Genomic DNA, 18414 nt, shown 5'->3' on the forward strand with positions numbered 1-18414 from the left:
TCATGGTCACTATTTCACAAAGCATGAACATGTATCATTAATAGTCATTCTCTCTTGATAAGACCATGAGACATCTCAGGTCAGAGTTCCTATGTCTTCTATCACCTAGTAAATTCTCTTTCTAACAAAGAGTAGACGTCAGGTAGGTAAAGAGCCTTCAGGCCAGTTGGAATTTTTTTAACATCATTTTGTATACACACTGTATTTATTTTTGTGGTTAGAATTTATTTTTTGCAAATGATTTCAGTTTCCTGCTTATCATAGGTATGGTATCCAGCCTACAAGATGGCCCCAATGATCCCTGCCTTCCTGGTATTCACACTCTTGTGTAGTCTACTCTCCTACTATACCAGGATTGATTTGTGTGACCAAAAAATATGGCAGAAGTGATGGCATCTCAGATCATTTGTTCTGGAGGAAGCCAGCTGCTATGTGAACAGCAGCAGCCCTAGCAAAGGGTCACTCAGTGAGGAACTAAAGCCTCCTGCCAAAAGTGAAGTGAATGAGCTTAGAATCAGTTTGTCCAGCCCCAGCCTTGAGATGACTGCAGCCCTCAACAAGAGCCTGAATGTTGTCTTAATGAGAGTCCCTAAGCCAGGACCACCCGGCTAAACTGCTCTGAGGTTACTGATGCCCAGAACCTGTGTGAAATTGTTGCTTTAAGTGATTGATTTTTCAGGTAATGTATTACACAGCAATAGATAACTAATACAGTTGTTGTTAGGTGCTGTCAAATAGGTTCTGACTCATACTGACCCCATGTACAACAGAATGAAATGTTGCCCGGTCCTGTGCTATCTTCATAAGAGTAGGTATGTCTGAACCTGTTGTTGTGTCCACTGTGTCAATCCATCTCATTAAGGGGCTTCCTCTTTTTTGCTGACTCTCTACTTTACCAAGCATGATGTCCTTCTCCCAGGAGTTGGTCCCTCCTGATAACATGTCCAAAGTAAAGCAAGTTGAAGTCTTGCCATCTTGGCTTCCAAGGAGCATTCATTCTGGCTGTACTTCTTCCAAGACAGATTTGTTTGCTCTTCTGGCAGTCCATGGTATATTCAATATTCTTTGCCAACACCATAATTCAGATGCATCAATTCTTCTTCGGTCTTCCTTATTCATTGTCCAGCTTTTGCATGCGGCAACTGAAAATACCATGGCTTGGGTCAGGTGCACCTTAGTGCTCAAAGTGACATCTTTGCTTTTTAACACTTTAAAGAGATTTTTTGCAGCAGATTTGCTCAATGCAGTATGTTGTTCGATTTCTTGACTGCTGCTTCCACAGGCGTTGATTGTGGATCCAAGTAAAATGAAATCCTTGACAACTTAAATCTTTTCTTCGTTTATCATGATGTTGCTTATTGGTTCAGTTGTAAGAATTTTTTTTTTCTTTATGTTGAGGTGTAATCCATACTGAAGGCTGTTATCTTTGATCTCCATCAGTAGATGCTTCAAGTCCTCTTCACTTTCAGCAAGCAAGGTTGTGTCATCTGCATATCACAGGTTGTTAACAAGTCTTCCTCCAATCCTGATACCCTGTTCTTCTTCATAAGTCCAGTTTCTCAGATTTGCTCAGCATACAGACTATGGTGAAAGGATACAATCCTGGCACATACCTTTTCTGATTTTAAAACATGCAGTATCCCCTTCTGCAGTTCAAACAACTGCTTCTTGGTCTATGTACAGGTTCAGCACAAGCACAATTAAGTGTTCTGAAATTCCCAGTCTTTGCAATGGTATCCATAATGTGTTATGACCCACACAGTCAAATCCCTTTGTGTAGTCAATAAAATACAGGTAAACATCTTTCTGGTATTCTCTGGTTTTAACCAAGATCCATCTGACATCAGTAGGGATACTGAAGTTTTCTTGAATAAAATTTGTTTTTTAAAAGTGAGCCAAGAAAAAATGAAGTAATCAATAGAGTAGTGATTTATGGATTTGATCAAGATCATGAAAGTGGTACAGAAAATGGCTAATACTGCACAAGGGATGTTCTAGGGTCTTCTGCAGGTTGCATACCCTATTGAAATATCTGAGGATTAAATGTAAACTGTGACTGTCAGCCTGAGCTACTTTCTTTACCTGCAGTGTGGTACAGTGTAGTATGCACTGGTAGGGTGCTAGGAAATCCCATTCTGAAACCTGGCTTTATCTTAGTTGTGTGAGCTCGGTAATGCTTACTGACTTCCCTGAGCCTCTGTTTCCCCATCTGTAAAGCTGGATAAACAGCACCTCCCTTTCTGGGCTTCTGCAAGAGTAAAAGGTAATTGTGTAGAAGGTTTTTAGCACAGTGCCTAGCACACTGTAAGCACTCAGTAAATGTTAGCTATTTATTAAGTCCCTTGTGATTACTTTCATCTAGTACCTAACTAGATTACAAACTTGCAGGTAATAAGAGTTTATCATATACTTCTTAGGAAGTCAGTGTAGCAGTGAGGTTACGAGCTTGCTTGGGGTTTAGAGATAGCTGTGTTTGAATTCCAGTTCTGCCAATTAAACTCTCTGAGCCCCAGTTTTCTAGTCTATCAAGTACAGATCATGACAGTATCTAAGAGCTCACAGAGCCATTAATTAAATGATATGACATCTATATAAAGCATAGTATTTGTCATGTGGTAAACTAAGGGTTGCTGATGTCTATTCCATCAAGACCCTCCAACAAAGATTACATGTACTTTTATGGTAGTGATGAAGGGAAGAAGGAGGGGAGCCCTAAGTGAACAACCAGCAGTTTTAGTGAGGAAGCCAGAATAAAAGAAGAAAGAAGCATGACCATCATTCTAGTATACAATGAAAGAAATGATGCTAACTACAGTTCATTTCTGTATGCGAAAAGTGACTCTCAGAATACTCAATCAAAAAATCCATAACAACCATTCTTGATTTGGGTTGCCTATACAATAAAAAAGTAAAACTTCTGCAAATTTCCTAAGAATTGCTAAATGTTTGGGTATTTATTATACTAAGCCAATTTGGGGGGATACCAGGTGTTAAAACTGCAGTGCTAAATATATGATGCAAATTATTTAAGCCTCATATTTATAACTGCTTAAGGGAAGACTCCAAAACAAGTATCTGGGCCTTAAAGCAAAGGCCTGCACCCCTGTGGCCTATGTGGGGTTACATGAGCCATTTTATAGTACACTAATAAAAAGCAATCTGCACAAAAGAAAATAACTCTTCTACCTCCCAAGGACATACAAATACAACTCTGGCCAGATAAGAATCCTTTTTATACTGTGAATGTATAGTTAATTTTATTTCTTTAAAAATTAATATAATTGGTACTTTAGGTAACCCACTCAGGACACACTGCCTTCAAATGCTTTACAAATAACTAAAAAATGTAATTTTTTCTAAGGGGGTTCACTGGTAATATCTGAAAATTCTGAGTCACTTCTAATAATAATTTGCTATGAGGATAATTTCTCCTTCCTTAGGGAGATGATGCTACTGCCCTTGTAAGCACGCTGAACTACTGAGTAATTCCATAAAAAGGATAAAACCCAAAAAACCCAAACCCGTTGCCGTTGAGTCGATTCCGACTCATAAAAAAAAATAGTGACCCTAAAAGACAGAGTAGAACTGTGCCATAGGGTTTCCAAAGAGCAGCTGGTGGATTCGAACTGCCAACCTTTTGATTAGCAGTCTGAGCTCTTAACCACTGTGACACCAAGGCTTCATAAAAAGGATAAGGTTTATATTAATAAAATATTCATATAGTGAAATCACTTTCACTAAAATACTTTCTTTCCTGACCTCCTCCGGCAGAGTTTATCACACACTCCTCTGTATTATAATCCCTGTACCTTGTAGTTATTAATTCATCTTTCACTTCAATAGACTGTGACCTCCCAGAAGGCAGGGATCAAGTCTTAGTTTGTATTTACACCACTTAGCACAGTACCCTGGCTCACTAGGAAAGAGAAAGAGAGAAGGAAATGAGGATTTAATGAAATGAATACCTTTTCCCTCCATAGTTCTCACTGTCATTCACTTTTCTCAGACTGGTATAGTTGGTGGCTTTGAAACTAGTTTACGGGTGCTGAATCCATGATTCTAATACAATGAGCATGATGTTACTACCAAATCTGGTACCATAATTTCACATGATATCCGATTCGACGGCACTGGGTTTATTGCTTTCTTACAGTGTTACTTTCTGCTCTCTGATGAAACTCCCTCCCCCTCAATTTATTAATGGTTAATTATTATTTTCCTATTTTATTCTAGCTCTGGTTTGGCTCCATTTTCTAAAACATCTTCTTTGAACTGAGGACCCAGGAGACACACTCTCCCTCCACTTCAGAGATTTCTAACGTTACTGGGCTTTGGATGTAACAGACTTTGAAAGTCTACTTTGAGAACAGGAACCAAATAGAGAAAGAATAAACTCTTCAAAACACACACTACCTTCCACTGCTCTTTTGAAGAACACTTTACAGCTTCCACAAGTCAGGACCCCATAATGACATCCTGAAGCTTCATCAGAGCACACGAGGCAGAGTTTGGGAGGTGGTCCCATCGCTGCTGAAGAGCTGGATGGAGGAGAGCTTACATCTGGTCTCATTCCAGGGCTAAAGGAAGAGAAAACAATGTTACGCTTTAACTGTAATAACTGTCAGAGGAATATCAAAATACAGCTATTTTACCTTCTCACTCCATACTGAACTCTGGCTTCAAGTACTAGCAAGAATTAAAATATCCTATCTAAATACATTCATATACTGTTATATTCATTTTTTATACAGGATTAAGAATGAGGTAATTTTTTTTTTTGGAGTGTCCCCCTAAAAAGAACAGCCAGATGGTGGTTCACTTAGCAATTGTAATTGTTAACTGCTTCTTGTTATTGTTGTTAGGTGGCATCCGGTCGGTTTTGACTCATAGTGACCCTATATACAACAGAATGAAACACTGCCCGGTCCTGTGCCATCCCTACAACCGTTACTATGTTTGAGCCCATTATTGCAGCCACTGTGTTAATCCATTTTGTTGAGGGTCTTCCTCTTTTTCACTGACCTTCAACTTTACCAAGCCATGCTTCTCCAGGGACTGGTCCTTCGTGATAACGTGTCCCAAGTCCATAAGACAAAGTCTCACCATCCTCATTTTTAAGGTGCATTCTGGCTGTACTTCTTCCATGATAGATGTGTCCATTCTTCTGGCAGTCCATAGGATGTGCAATATTCTTCAACACCATAATTAAAAGGCATCAACTCTTCTTTGGTCTTCCTTATTCATTGTCCACCTTTTGTATGCATATGAGGCAGCTGAAAATACCATGGCTTGAGTCAGGCACACCTTAGTCCTCAAGGTGACATCTTTGATTTTTAACACTTTAAAGAGATCTTTTGCAGCAGATTTGCCTAATGCAATACATAGTTTGATTTCTTGACTGCTGCTGTTGATTGTGGATCCAAGTAAAATGAAATCCTTGACAACTTCAAACTTTTCTCCATTTATCATGATGTTTCTTATTGGTCCAGCTGTAAGGATTTTTCTTTATGTTGAGGGGTAATCCATACTGAAGGCTGTATAGTCTTTCATCTTTATCAGTAAATGCTTCAAGTCCTCTTCACTTCTGGCAAACAAGATTGTGTCATCTACGTACCACAGTTGTTAATGAATCTTCCTCTAATGCTGGTACTGTATTCTTCTTCATATGGTCCAGGTCAGATTATTTGCTCAACATACAGACTGAGTAAGTATGGTGAAAAGATACAACCCTGATACACACCTTTCCTGATTTTAAACCATGCAGCATCCGCTTTTTCAAAGGACTGCCTCTTGGTCTGTGTACAGGTTCCTCATGAGCATAATTAAGTGTCCTGGAATTCCCATTCTTCACAATGTTATCCATAATTTGTTACGATATACACAGCCGAATGCCTTCACATAATCAATAAAACACAGCTAAATATCTTTCTGGTATACTCTGCTTTCAGCCAAGATCCATCTAATACCAGCAATGATAACCCTCGTTCCACAGTGGCGCTAATTGCTTGTTCTTGTTGTTAGGTGCTGTCGAATTAGTTTGACGCTATGTACAACAGAATGAAACACTGCCTGGTCCTGTGCCATCCTCACAATCATTGCTATGTTTGAGCCCATTGTTGCAGCCACTATGTCAGTCCATCTTGTAGAGGGTCTTCTTCTTTTTTGCTGTCCCTCTACCTTACCAAGCATGATGTCCTTCTCCAGGGACTGGACCCTCCTGATACGATGTCCAAAGTAAGTGAGACGAAATCTTGCCATCCTTGCTTCCAAGGAGCACTCTGGCTGTTGACTGCTTAGGATTTATTTATTTTTTAAATCACCTTTATTGAGGTGTCATTCACATACATTTCACCATCTTAAAAGTGTACAGTTAATGAGTTATGTCAAATGTATTGTCATGTAACTACCACCGCAGTCAACAGGTAGGACATTTCCATCATGCAAAAAGAAGCCTCTTACCCCTTTAATTGCTTAGGGCATTGATTTTTATTTTCTAATTTTAAGATCCTATACAGGCATCTTTAAAAATGCAAAGTCCAAACCTTTCACAATCTTACTCCTAGTGTTACTCTAGCTGAAACCACTATTTCTCTTGATTTAAGAAAACATGGATCCATGTATATTACTTTTCTCTAAGTTTCCTGTCTGGCTTGCAGTGAGACTGGAAAAGGCACTAGACTTTCAACAGTGAGGATTATTCTGTCTTTCTCTCCACTCAATAAGGATATGCCCAGGGGAAAAAGATGGTCTCATTTTTCATTGTGCAGACTTCCCATGTTGAGTGCGGTCTGGCATTTACTAGTGTTTAAACATAAATATTCTTTCCGCTAATTTGTTATTTTGAAAAGTGTCAAACCCAGAAGAGTTGAATGAACTGTACAATGGATATATACCCCATATATCCATATTCACCAATTCTTAACATTTTGCCACATTTGCTTCTAAAGCTACACGTTTATAAACCAAAGAAACAAGTGATCCTTTTAATGCTGGAGGAAAACCAACTCTTGCACTTAATAATAAACGGTATAATGATTTTCAATGTTGTCCCTTCCCAAGGAATTTTCATCTCACATGGTAATTTTAGAATCAGAACTTACTGTGTAGCTAAAAAAGAATTTCTAACCTGCTTATAATTAGACTGAGCATTCCTTATCTGGTTATGTGTTCTCAAACAGACCTTCAAAAATATGCATGGTAGCCACCTGTTGATTTTTTTTTTTTTATATATTAAAGTAAGGAGCCCTAGTGGCGCAGCAGTTAAGTGCTTGGCTGCTAACCAGCGCTCTGTGGGAAAAAGATGTGGCAGTTTGCTTCTATTAAGATTTACAGCCTTGGAAACACTATGGGGCAGTTCTACTCTGTCCCGTAGGGTTGCTATAAGTCAGAATTGAATCAACAGCAATGCGTATATATTAAAGTGTTTTTTATCAACTATACAAAAAAGTTCATAAACATACCATTATTTTTCTCTAAATGTTTCTTAATTTTCCAATTCCCTAAAAGAGATGGCATTTAGGAATAATCTTAAGATTGTGTGTTAGTCAGTTGTCTCTTTACCATTCTTTATCGTCGCATGTTTTTGCTTATTCTAGCTAATAACAGCACTAAATCTCAATTACAAATATGTTTAAACTAATTTACTGAGCAAACTAACAAGATACTGTTTTGATCATCGATATGGTTAGAAATTTATTAAGTAACAGATTTTTTTCTGTTGTAAGAATAAAAGCTAATTCTAGAATGACAGTTTTGTTTTATAAATGTTACTATAAATAATTAGGCCAGTAAACTGAAAAGCTCCCCCTAAATTCTGTCCTCAAAAGAAGCTTCCCCACAGCTTCCTTCTTTTTTGTTAGGAAAACAAATTTTACCATTATAAATAACTGGATGAAGAAGGTAAAACTGCTCACTCATGTCAGATTCGGTTCTCTTTCAGTATATCCCCCAAATTGTCTTCAACTTCCTAACCCTTTGCTTAGGAGGCTTAGTCAGCAGGACAGCATTCCTACCACTTCAATTCTAGGAATAGGCCTCAGGGTTTCATGTTGTTCTCTGAACACTGTCAAAAAGGATTTCTGGATGATTTAGTATCACAAGGCATTGATTCCCTGCTAGATTTGGGAGAGTGGACTGAGTGCATACTGAATGCTTACAATAGAAGAGAATAACCTGAAATGACTCTGCTGTAGTTCTGGCATGAGCCACCCTTGATTAATGGAAACTTGTGGTTAATGTAGAGGAGCTGCTCTGGCCAGAGTTTTACAGAGAAGTGAGTGAACAGAGCAATGTGTTGGGGAAGCAAAATCTTCTCTGGCTTCTGTTTTGAGGATGCTCCTATTCCTGCTCAGCCAATCTCTCTCTGTCACCTGACATCTATTTTTAGTGATCAACCAGTTGCTTGTATATTTAGGTTATGGAAAATGAGCACAATGTTTAAAGATTTGAAAAAGTAATTCTGTAACATTTCCTCAGTTACACATGTGATATATACATTATGTGTGTATTTTTAAAATTTTAAATAGCACTTTGCAGTGCTTTATAGTTTTAAAACACTTTTATGAACATAATTCCATTGATTCTCTCCACAGCACTGTGAGAAGGACATCATCACCCCTAGATGAGGTCACACAAGCAGGTGGATAATCAGTGAGCCTATTTGGCTTTGTTTCGATCCCACCTGTACCACTTGACAGCTTGTGTGACCTGGGTAGGTATCTACTACTCTGAGCCTCAGTTTTCTTATTAGTAAACTGGGAAGGAGATCACCTCTGTTGTGAAAATAAGATTTAATGAAGTCCAGTACACAGTTCCTGCATCTAGCAGACAATAGTCACTCTTTCTCTTTGAGGATAGCTGAAGATTTTATTAAAAAAAAAAAAAAAAAAAGGCAGTATATAAGTATTACTATGTAAGTGGAAAGTAGTATTAAGTTTAAAACCTAGGACAGTAGTCCCAAATTTTCATTTATAATTAAAGCATATGCAAAACACATTCAGACCACTCAACTGTGAGCTACATACAGACGACAAAAAAAGAAAGTTAAAAATAAATGAACAAATAGGCTGACAGAAGAGTGGCTAAGAATCTGGAACCTAAGTCAGGCTTTTGGCATCCCTTTCGGCGGTCATTCTGGGCTATATCAGATAAAAGCTGAGTACATGGAAAGTTGCCAGGTGTACCACAGACATCGGTGGAAAAAAATCAGTTTTGTCACACAAATATGAGGACTATGATGGCTTATAATGAACACCACTTGAAAAAATGGATGGATGTAAAATGGCATTCAACCACAAATGTGACCCTAGGATACTGCTGAAAGGAGGCAACAAAATGGTTAGAACTCAAGTAAAAACCATATGGAATCACTATTTTTTAATAAGGATACATGACAGAAGGAAATCAAAAGTGTATCATAATCAGAGCGCATATTACACCCCTTTTGAGTGGGAAACCCTGGTAGTGTAGTGGTTAAGCGCTACGGCTGCTAACCAAAAGGTAAGCAGTTTAAATCTACCAGGTGCTCCTTGGGAACCCTGTGGGGGCAGTTCTACTCTGTCCTATACGGTCACTATGAATTGGAATTGGCTTGATGGCAATGGGTTTGGTATGAATGGGAAATCTGAAACGTTCTGTTTTTAAGGGAATCATCATCTATAATAGTTACTGATTGCTCGCTGTGTGTTTACAGCTGTGCCAAGTCTTCTGAAGATGCTAAGAGGCTCTTCTTTTTAAGTAACTAAGCCCAGGGTGCTTTCTTTTAAGTGAAGAATCATAGGAATAAAATGCCTTGTTCCAGGTGATGTTGTTTCCCAATCAGAATGGAGAGTGTGCTGGACACAAAGTCATTCCTGTGGCTATCGAGGAGTTCGCTATTAGAATTAAGAAAGAGGAAGAACATGCATAAGGCTGGCTTCTATTTCTTTTTTTGGCCCCCTATATACTTCTCTGGGAAGAAAAGGAACTGATGAAAGGAGAATCATGGATGAAATAGGCATGGATTATGAAAGTTAATCACACACCTTGAGAAGCATGTAAGACACGTACAACTAAGTTACACCCATCAGTCAGCAGACACTTCCTGGCATCTGAATGCCTGGCACTGGTGAGGCTACAGAAGTCTCCTTACTTATCACGCATGAAATGCACTGTTGAAATCATAATGAACCCTAAAACTGTGATCTAAGGAGTTGTTGTTGTTAGGTGCCATCAAGTCGATCCCGACTCACAGAGACCAAATGTGACGGAGTACAAAGAGTGCCATAGTAGTAAAAATATTTTGTAGTTGCCTTTTTGTGTCACAGAGAATCAGCCTTACAGACAGACAGACAGACCTGGGTCCAAAGCCTAGGTCCAGTGCTCTAAGAGCTATGTGTTATCAGCTTGCTGACTTGACCTCTTTGAGTCTATTTCCTTACTTGTGCCAATTTAGGGTGTTTTGTATAAATTATATTAGAATTATATAAAGCACTGGCACATACTTGGTGATCATCAAACAACAGGTCTCTCACTGACCCCTCCAGGGATGCTCTTCCCCCTCCTGGAGAATCCCGAGTGAAGAGAAGTACCACAAGCTTGCCGGTGGGCCAGGGGAGGATTAATGGTCCTCCAGAAGCTCAAGTTCAGGTAATTGTAGACCTGCTTTTTTGATACTACGCCAAAATTCTACAAGTTCCTTTCTTAAAGGTTAATGTTGCAATGTAGAATCGGAAACCCTATCAATGAACTTCTTGAAGCTGTTACATTCAAACCCATTGGTCTATGTTGTACTTTTACCCATGCATGATTTTGTAACACCATGCATTAGTCATTTGGAAAATACTGTTTCACTGAGTTATGCAGGTCCTTCCAAATGCTGACACACTTTATTATATGACATTAAAAAGTCACATTTGTCAAACTCACAGTGGTGTAAGAAGTCTTATAAAATTCTAATTTTTGCTACAAAGCTCAAATTTTATCAGTTGCCACCAAAAATACTGTCAGTTGTTTTCTTTGAAGTGATAAGCTCACTTCGATCGTTTCTGAGAAAAAAATCTGCCAAATACCCAGGGCTGAATAACCATAGTTTATCTCACAGTATTCCATGAAAAGCATAGCTTGTTCAACTCACGACTTAATCTCAGCTGTACTTTCGAGAACACCATGAGATGGTATATAGAGCTTAAGCACCTCATGCATACTTCCTATTTTGTCACATGGAATTTTAACAAGACATATATATTCAAGGGTTGAAATTTCACAGAACTAATAATTTTTGCTCCTTCAAGGATATTCTTAAATGGAACTGGCTTGCTTTCAGTTTTTAAACCGTTAGTCCAGGGCAGTGAACACAGCGACTGCTGCACAGCTGCAGTACCAGCAGTTTTATTCATCATTGCTTTGGTACCATCAGTGCAAATGTTAACACAGCAAAAAAGGCAAATAAAATCTATGTACTATTATGAAAATAGTTCTAAAAGGTCCTTGGGGATTCCCAGGGGTCCATGGAGCACATTTTGAGAATTGCTATTATAGAGAATAGTGGGTACCCTACATCAGACAGACTAGGATTCATAACCTAACTCTGCAGTAAAGCAGCGAGGTAACCCTTAATCTCTCTAAATCTCAGTTCCTCTGTTTCTAAAGGGAGATTAAAAGGGGAAGGTAACGTGCTTAAGGCAGGGCCTGGCGAAATGCTACAGTATGCTTACTAAATTAGAGGCTTTCCCCCAAAGAGAAAGTAACAGAGATGATACACTATGGTGTGGTTGGCTTAGCCTTCAATTTAAGCGAACCTAATCAACAATTTTTCAATGTGATGCAAGAAATCCATTTGGAAGAAAAGAAAAAAGGATATTATTATCCCCTCAGAAAACAAGTATTAACTAACATGGAAAAAGATCCTGGAAATACAGCTGCTTGTTACAAGTGGATTAATTTTTAACAACTACAAATGGAATGGTTATATTCCCACTGACTCATCAGTTTTTGTCCAAACACCATAAAGCAGTGGTTCTCAAACAGGGATGTTTTTGCTCCCCAGGGGACATTTGGCAATGTCTGGAGACATTTTTGGTTGTCCCAACTGGAGGAAATGCCACTGACATCTAGTGAGTAGAGGCCAGGGATGCTGATAAACACCCTCCAACACACAGGACAGCCCCTGCAGCAAACATTTACCCAGCCTCACATGTAAACAGTGCCAAGGCCAAGAAACCCTGCCATAAAGCTTTAAGTGGAAGGAAAAAGGAAAATCCAACGAGGACCAGAAACATATTTTAAAATCTTCACAACTATCTTTAAAATGTAGCAACCACCCTACTGAGGCAGCCCTAAATATTCTTGATTGAAGACATGTCTAAAAAGAGATTCAAAACAGGACTGAGATCAGGGACCATACAGGCCTAGTTATCAATGACAGAATTACCTTAAGTCAGTGATTGATTTTTCCCTCTAGCACTAGCCCTAAAAGATGGCTTTTTTTGCACATTAAAGTCACCTGTACTTTTCTTATCTTTGTTCATTAGAAAAAATTTAAATACTCAGCTGCACACACCAAGTGATTATATTTTCTGAACTGCCCATTTATCCCTGCATTAGCTAAAGGACTACTGATTTGTATGATAATAAGCTACGGAATAGTTTTCAAATCAAATCGAAAAATACTTTGGGGAAAGGCTTTCACAATATTCCTGTTAAATGGTTTTATAGCAGAAAGCATTGTATTTTAGCAAGCCAAAGAAAGTCTGATTATTCTCTTTGCTTTGCATTTGTTGATGGTAATAGAGAGGTGTCTACTTGAGGTGATTAAGACAGTTACCCCAACCTAGCCATCATTTACACTCCCTCATCTCAGGGAGAGGCTTACAGCAACAAAACCTAGACAGTTATAGGCTAAGAGCATCTTCAGAAGAAAAGGAGGGAGAGATAAGATGGCGTTTTCAGACCTCTGAGACATAATAGCTTCTCAGTGTCTCTGGTCTTAAGTTTCCTTGCCTGTAAAATCAAGGTCTTGGATCAATAAACTCCAAGTAAACTGGCCAAATTTCACAAGGTGGGGGAGGAATACACTTGGGTCTGCAAGGGCTTCTTTAGACCTGCAAATGTATTCTCATAAAGAGAGAATATGGTCACCTTATTTATACTTCTTACTTAAAGTCTATACATTTCTCAATCTATCTAGTATTTTTTCACAGAAAAGATAATGTATTTCCTTTTCATTCAAAGGATCAGACCTCAGTCAGGCCATTGTGTTAAGTTACTCAGTCCCTAACGGCTGTCTCACCCTTTACTCTTTAAGCCCCCAAGCACACTCTTTCAGGCATATATGTTCTCAGTTTGCTCAGGCCTGCATTAGGGGATGTGTGTTTTGAGGAGGAGCAATGATATTGTGATAAGCAGGATACTAAGACTAAGAGTGGCAAGAACAGTAAGTGAAAACTTGTTTCATTAGATGGTTATTTCTAGAATGAAGTCATGATTTTGCTTCCACCTGATGTTTCCTCACACTTAAAAGCACAAAGGATAATGTATGGTTTGGTACATCCAGAATTATGAACGTGACACCTTCAAAGAAGGCACGAATAGGTTGGAGACAACAGTACAGTTATTGCCTTTTTCCGACTACATATCACACACATCTCTGGAATGCTACTCATTTCCACCTCAATTACAATGGTAACTTATTCCTAAATATCTTATTCCATTCTTAAAGAGACACTTGAATTCCTGTCACTATGCTTAGCAACTGAGGCTTAAATTCAGAGATTTTGTGACTTCCAGCCTTTTCCCACATCTTATTATTATTCTCTAAAAAAAAAAAAAAAAAGTACTATATCACATACCTTTTACTTCCTGTCTACTCTTACTGTCACCATTTTAATGTATGGATTCCCTCACCTCTTGCCTTAACCACTGCAATGGGTTACACTAACCAGTCCTCCTGTCTCTGGCTGCTTCTCATTCCATTCCATCCCTTGCACTGCTAAAATGCTTTTGACCATCATAATTAAAAGTTTCAGGGACTCCCCTATTGCAGATAGTACAAGCCCAACAGAGTCCAGAGTCTGGTTCCTCCTCCTTTCTCCAATCCTGTCTTCCCACTCCTTTACAAAAACCATTTGGTTTCTTTATCGCCACAGAGATCCTGTATCCACAAAGATGTTTAGGAAGTGCCTACTATTCACCACATTTCTCCTGGGAGCTTTTGCTAAGATCTTTCACCTAGCCTAAAGTGTCTCCATGGCATTTCTAATTCAATGGCAACTTCTAGACTCCTTTACACATTGCTATGTAGCACTTTACATAGGTGATTTGTTATAAGATGCTGATGATATAAAGAGGCCCAAGATATGGACCTTAGCTAAAAGAAATTACTGATAGGAACAGGATATATATGTTAAAAAGCTAACAACACAGGATTACCTGGGTAAATAACACATGCTAGCAAAATTTTGGTGAAGATAATTAAAAAATGACTACAGCCGTATATTGACAGGGAACTGTCAGGGAATCTGTCAAACCAGATTCAGAAGAGGACATGGAATGATGGATATCACTGCTGATGTTAGATGGATCCTGGCCAAAAGCAGAGAATACCAGAAAGATGTTTACTTGTGTGTGTTCTATGAAGTACACGAAGGTATTCGACTGTGTGGATCATAACAAAGTCTGAATAACAAAGAAAAGGAATTCCGGAACACTTAACTCTGGTCATACAGAACCTGTATATGGATCTAGAAGCTGATGAAGGTCAACAACTACAGCCTTCAGTAGGATTACACCTGAACACGAAAATCCTCACAAGTGGACCGACAAACAACACAATGATAAATGGAGAAAAAACTGAAGGTTTCAAGGATTTCATTCTACTTTGGTGAATAATCAATTTTTTTTTTTTTTTTTTATGGAAGCAGCAGTCAAGAAATCAAATGATGTATTATTATACTGGGCAAAGATGTCACTTTGATGACTAAGGTGTACCTGACCCAAACCATGGTCTTTTCAAATCACCTCATATGCAAAAGCTGAACCATGAAAAAGGATGACAGAAGAATTATTGATGCATTTAAATTGTCGTGTTGGCAAAGAATATACCATGGACTGCCAAAAGAACCAACAAATCAGTCTTAGAACAAATACAACCAGAATGTGCTGTGGAAGTGAGGATGGCGAGACTTGGGCTTGCCTACTTTGGATATGTCATCAGGAAAGACCAATTGCTAGAAAAGGGAATCATCGTTGGTAAAGTAGAGAGTAAGCAAAAAGGAAGGAAGCCTTCAGTGAGACGAACTGACACAACAGCCATGACAATGGACTCAAACATACCAACAATCATGAAGATGGCGCAGGATTGGGCAATGTTTCATTCTCTTATACATAAGCTTGCAGTGAGTTAGAGCCACTCAGCAGCAACTAACAACATAATTCATATCTATTTGTTCTGTTAAAGAATTTGAGGCAGCTAAAAAAGAAAAAAAATTTTTTTTTTTTAATATGGTAGATGGAAACCCTGGTGGTGTAGTGGTTAAGTGCTACGGCTGTTAGCCAAAAGGTCAGCAGTTCGAATCTGCCAGGTGCTCCTTGAAAACTCTACAGGGCAGCTCTACTCCGTCCTGTAGCGTCACTATGAGTCAGAATCGACTCAATGGCAGTGGGTTTGGTTTTTTTTTTTTAATATGGTAGATGTTTATGACATTATAGCCAGAATATAGGCGTCATCACTACTATGCAGTTTCACAAGCTCTTGCTTTGTATACGTTAGCTGATTTAATCCTCTCCACAGATTTATCGTATTTATGAGGTAAGTACTACTTTCAATATTTTACAGCTGAGGAAGCTGAGGTTTAGAGACATTGCTCTGCCCAAGGTGACATAGCTAGCAACTGGCAAGGTCAAAACTCAAACCCAGGTCTTTCTGACACCAAAGTCAGTGCTCTTAACCAATATTTCACCTCCCCTCCTGTGATAAAGTGGCAGAACTGAGAAGCTGAGCTAGACACATGTTTTCAAATTAAGGAGTGATGCCTTCTACTTTGTAGGTTGAGACTTGATGTCTCAGTGACATACAGCAGATTCCCTGTGCCTGCTTCCAATCATGATCTGCAAATGAAGATTTAGTGCAAATAAATAAGGATTGCCAGAGCAGGTCAAATAGGTAAAAAAACAATTGTCTTATTGTGTGACAATCTCTATTGTTTGAATAAATTCTCAAATGCTCTGTAAACTAATGTATATATCATACTGCACCATCAGTACAATTTGTGAATCCCTACAAAGATGTTTGTAAAAGCAAAATGAAATACAGTTTTGTATATATTAATGTTTATATTAGTATAAAGAGAGGAAAAAGCCTCAGAACCAACCTCAACTTCATTTAAGGTCCCATAGTCTTTTCCTCCCCTCAGTCAAAGGCCAGGGTTTGATTCTTCAGTTCTTAAGTTGACAACTTCTTGGTTTCTCTGCCATGCCAGTCTACCAGATGAGTATTTTTGCTATATAAATCTCCCTCCAGTTTTGATGATGATGCCCTCTCACTTCACATACTAGTTCCTATATGCCACTGAAATGAATTAAAAGGAGTAATTTTAAGTCTTTAATAGTGAAGATGTGAGTAAAATTGTCCGTAGGAGAGGAAGGAGAAAAGAAACAGCAACTAGTTGTCAGAATGATGTGTTACTTCGTGGACACCTGCAGTAACACATCCACTTAGAAAATTTCGGACGGAACAGGTTTTCAGTAGGAGAAACAAAATGCCTCATCACAGTAATTCCATCCTTTGGAAACTACAGATTTTTAGTTCTGTACTCCAGGCTTCATGGCTAGGGACTTTACTTAAATATATTACCTCAAATAATCCTTACTACTGCTCTTTACAGACAAGAATAAATGAAGCCCCGCCCCCATCACATCAGTATGAGGCACAACCTGGATCTGAATTAGCACTGCCTGATTCAAGATCCACGCTCCTTACCCTACTGACTGTGTTGCCTGGCAAGGACGTGCAAGGTAATATCCATTTAGCTTGATAAAGTTTTTAAAAAGATTATGTGAATCGTCAATAGTCTTGAGATAAACATCAAAAATAATCTGTTTTTTTCCCTCTTGCGACTATCCTTGGTGACACAATGAAGTAGAAATTATCTTAACTGTTGTTGTCATTAGTCACTGTTGAGTCAATTTTCGACTAATAGCGACCCCATGTGACAGAGTAGAACTGCCCCATAGGATTTTCTAGGCTGTAATCTTTACAGGAGCAGATTGCCAGGTCTTTCTCCTGTGAAGCCACTGGGTGAGTTCAAATCTCCAGCCTTCTGGTATCCAGGTCACTTTCATCTCTTCTTTCGATTCTTGTTATGTTAACTTAAATCTTAAGCTAGTATACTGGCATTCTGAAGCACATTATTATATGCTAGACTAGTGTATCCTACCCTAAAATTTTGGGGGATGCACGTAATTTTTCTGAAATATATTGCTCTAGCACATCCAGTTGAGCATATCTAATTATCTCAATAGTATATGTTTGTACTATTTTTGAAAAAATGATAAAGTTTCTCCCACAATATCTCTAATAATGGAAGCTGACAAGTGCTCAGAGCACTTAAGTAAAATGAATTTAATATTATGAGGCCTTAACTATAAAGGGAGTTGACCAGTGATTTGGTGGCAGAATTCATGCCTTCAGTACGAGAGACCTGGGTTCGATTCTCAGCCGGTGCACCTCATGTGCAGCCACTATGTGCAGTGGAGATTTTCCTGTTGCTATGATGCTGACAGGGTTGCAGTGGAGCTTCCAAACTAGGAAGAGAGGCCTGGCCATTTACTTCCCAAAATCAGCCAATGAAAGCCCTACGAGCAGCCATCCAAGGCACAATGTCTTACTTATCTAACCCCCCCACCAAAAAAAAACCAGTGCCGTCGAGTCGATTCCAACTCATAGCGACCCTATAGGACAGGGAAGAACTGCCCCATAGAGTTTCCAAGGAGCACCTGGCAGATTCGAACTGCTGAACCTTTGGTTAGCAGCTGTAGCACTTAACCACTATGCCACCAGGGTTTCCCTTAGTTATCTAGTGCTGCTATAATAGAAATACCACAAGTGGATGTCTTCAACAAAGAGAAATTTATTCTGTCACAGTCTAGTAGGTTAGAAATCCAAATTCAGGGTATCAGCTCCAAGGGATGGCTTTCTCTCTCTGTCAGCTCTGGAGGAAGGTTCTTTGTCATCAACCTTCCCCTGGTTGAGGAGCTACTCAGGTGCAGGGACCCCAGGTCCAAAGGATGCACTCTGCTCCCAGTGCTGCTTTCTTGGTGGTATAAGGTCCCCATGTCTCTCTGCTCACTTCTCTCTTTTATATCTCAAAAGTGATTGGCTTAAGACCCTATCTAATCTTGTAGATCTTATCAATGTAACTGCTGCTAATCCATCTTATT

General features: G+C 38.9%; 1 protein-coding gene across 7 annotated transcripts in view; it reads right to left on the reverse strand.

The window, feature by feature from the left end:
• NR3C1 (nuclear receptor subfamily 3 group C member 1) overlaps window positions 1-18414 on the reverse strand; it is a 116674-nt gene that overhangs the window by 29998 nt on the left and 68262 nt on the right. For 6 of the 7 annotated variants that reach the window (XM_023550245.2, XM_023550244.2, XM_023550250.2 and 3 more), the window contains exon 3: window positions 4411-4577. In XM_023550245.2, the coding sequence (XP_023406013.1) occupies window positions 4411-4577 (167 nt within the window). The remainder of the gene's footprint in view (window positions 1-4410; window positions 4578-18414) is intronic. The other variant, XM_003404576.4, reaches the window with a different exon arrangement.

This window comes from Loxodonta africana, chromosome 2 (assembly GCF_030014295.1).
Source record: "Loxodonta africana isolate mLoxAfr1 chromosome 2, mLoxAfr1.hap2, whole genome shotgun sequence".
NCBI lineage: Eukaryota > Metazoa > Chordata > Mammalia > Proboscidea > Elephantidae > Loxodonta > Loxodonta africana.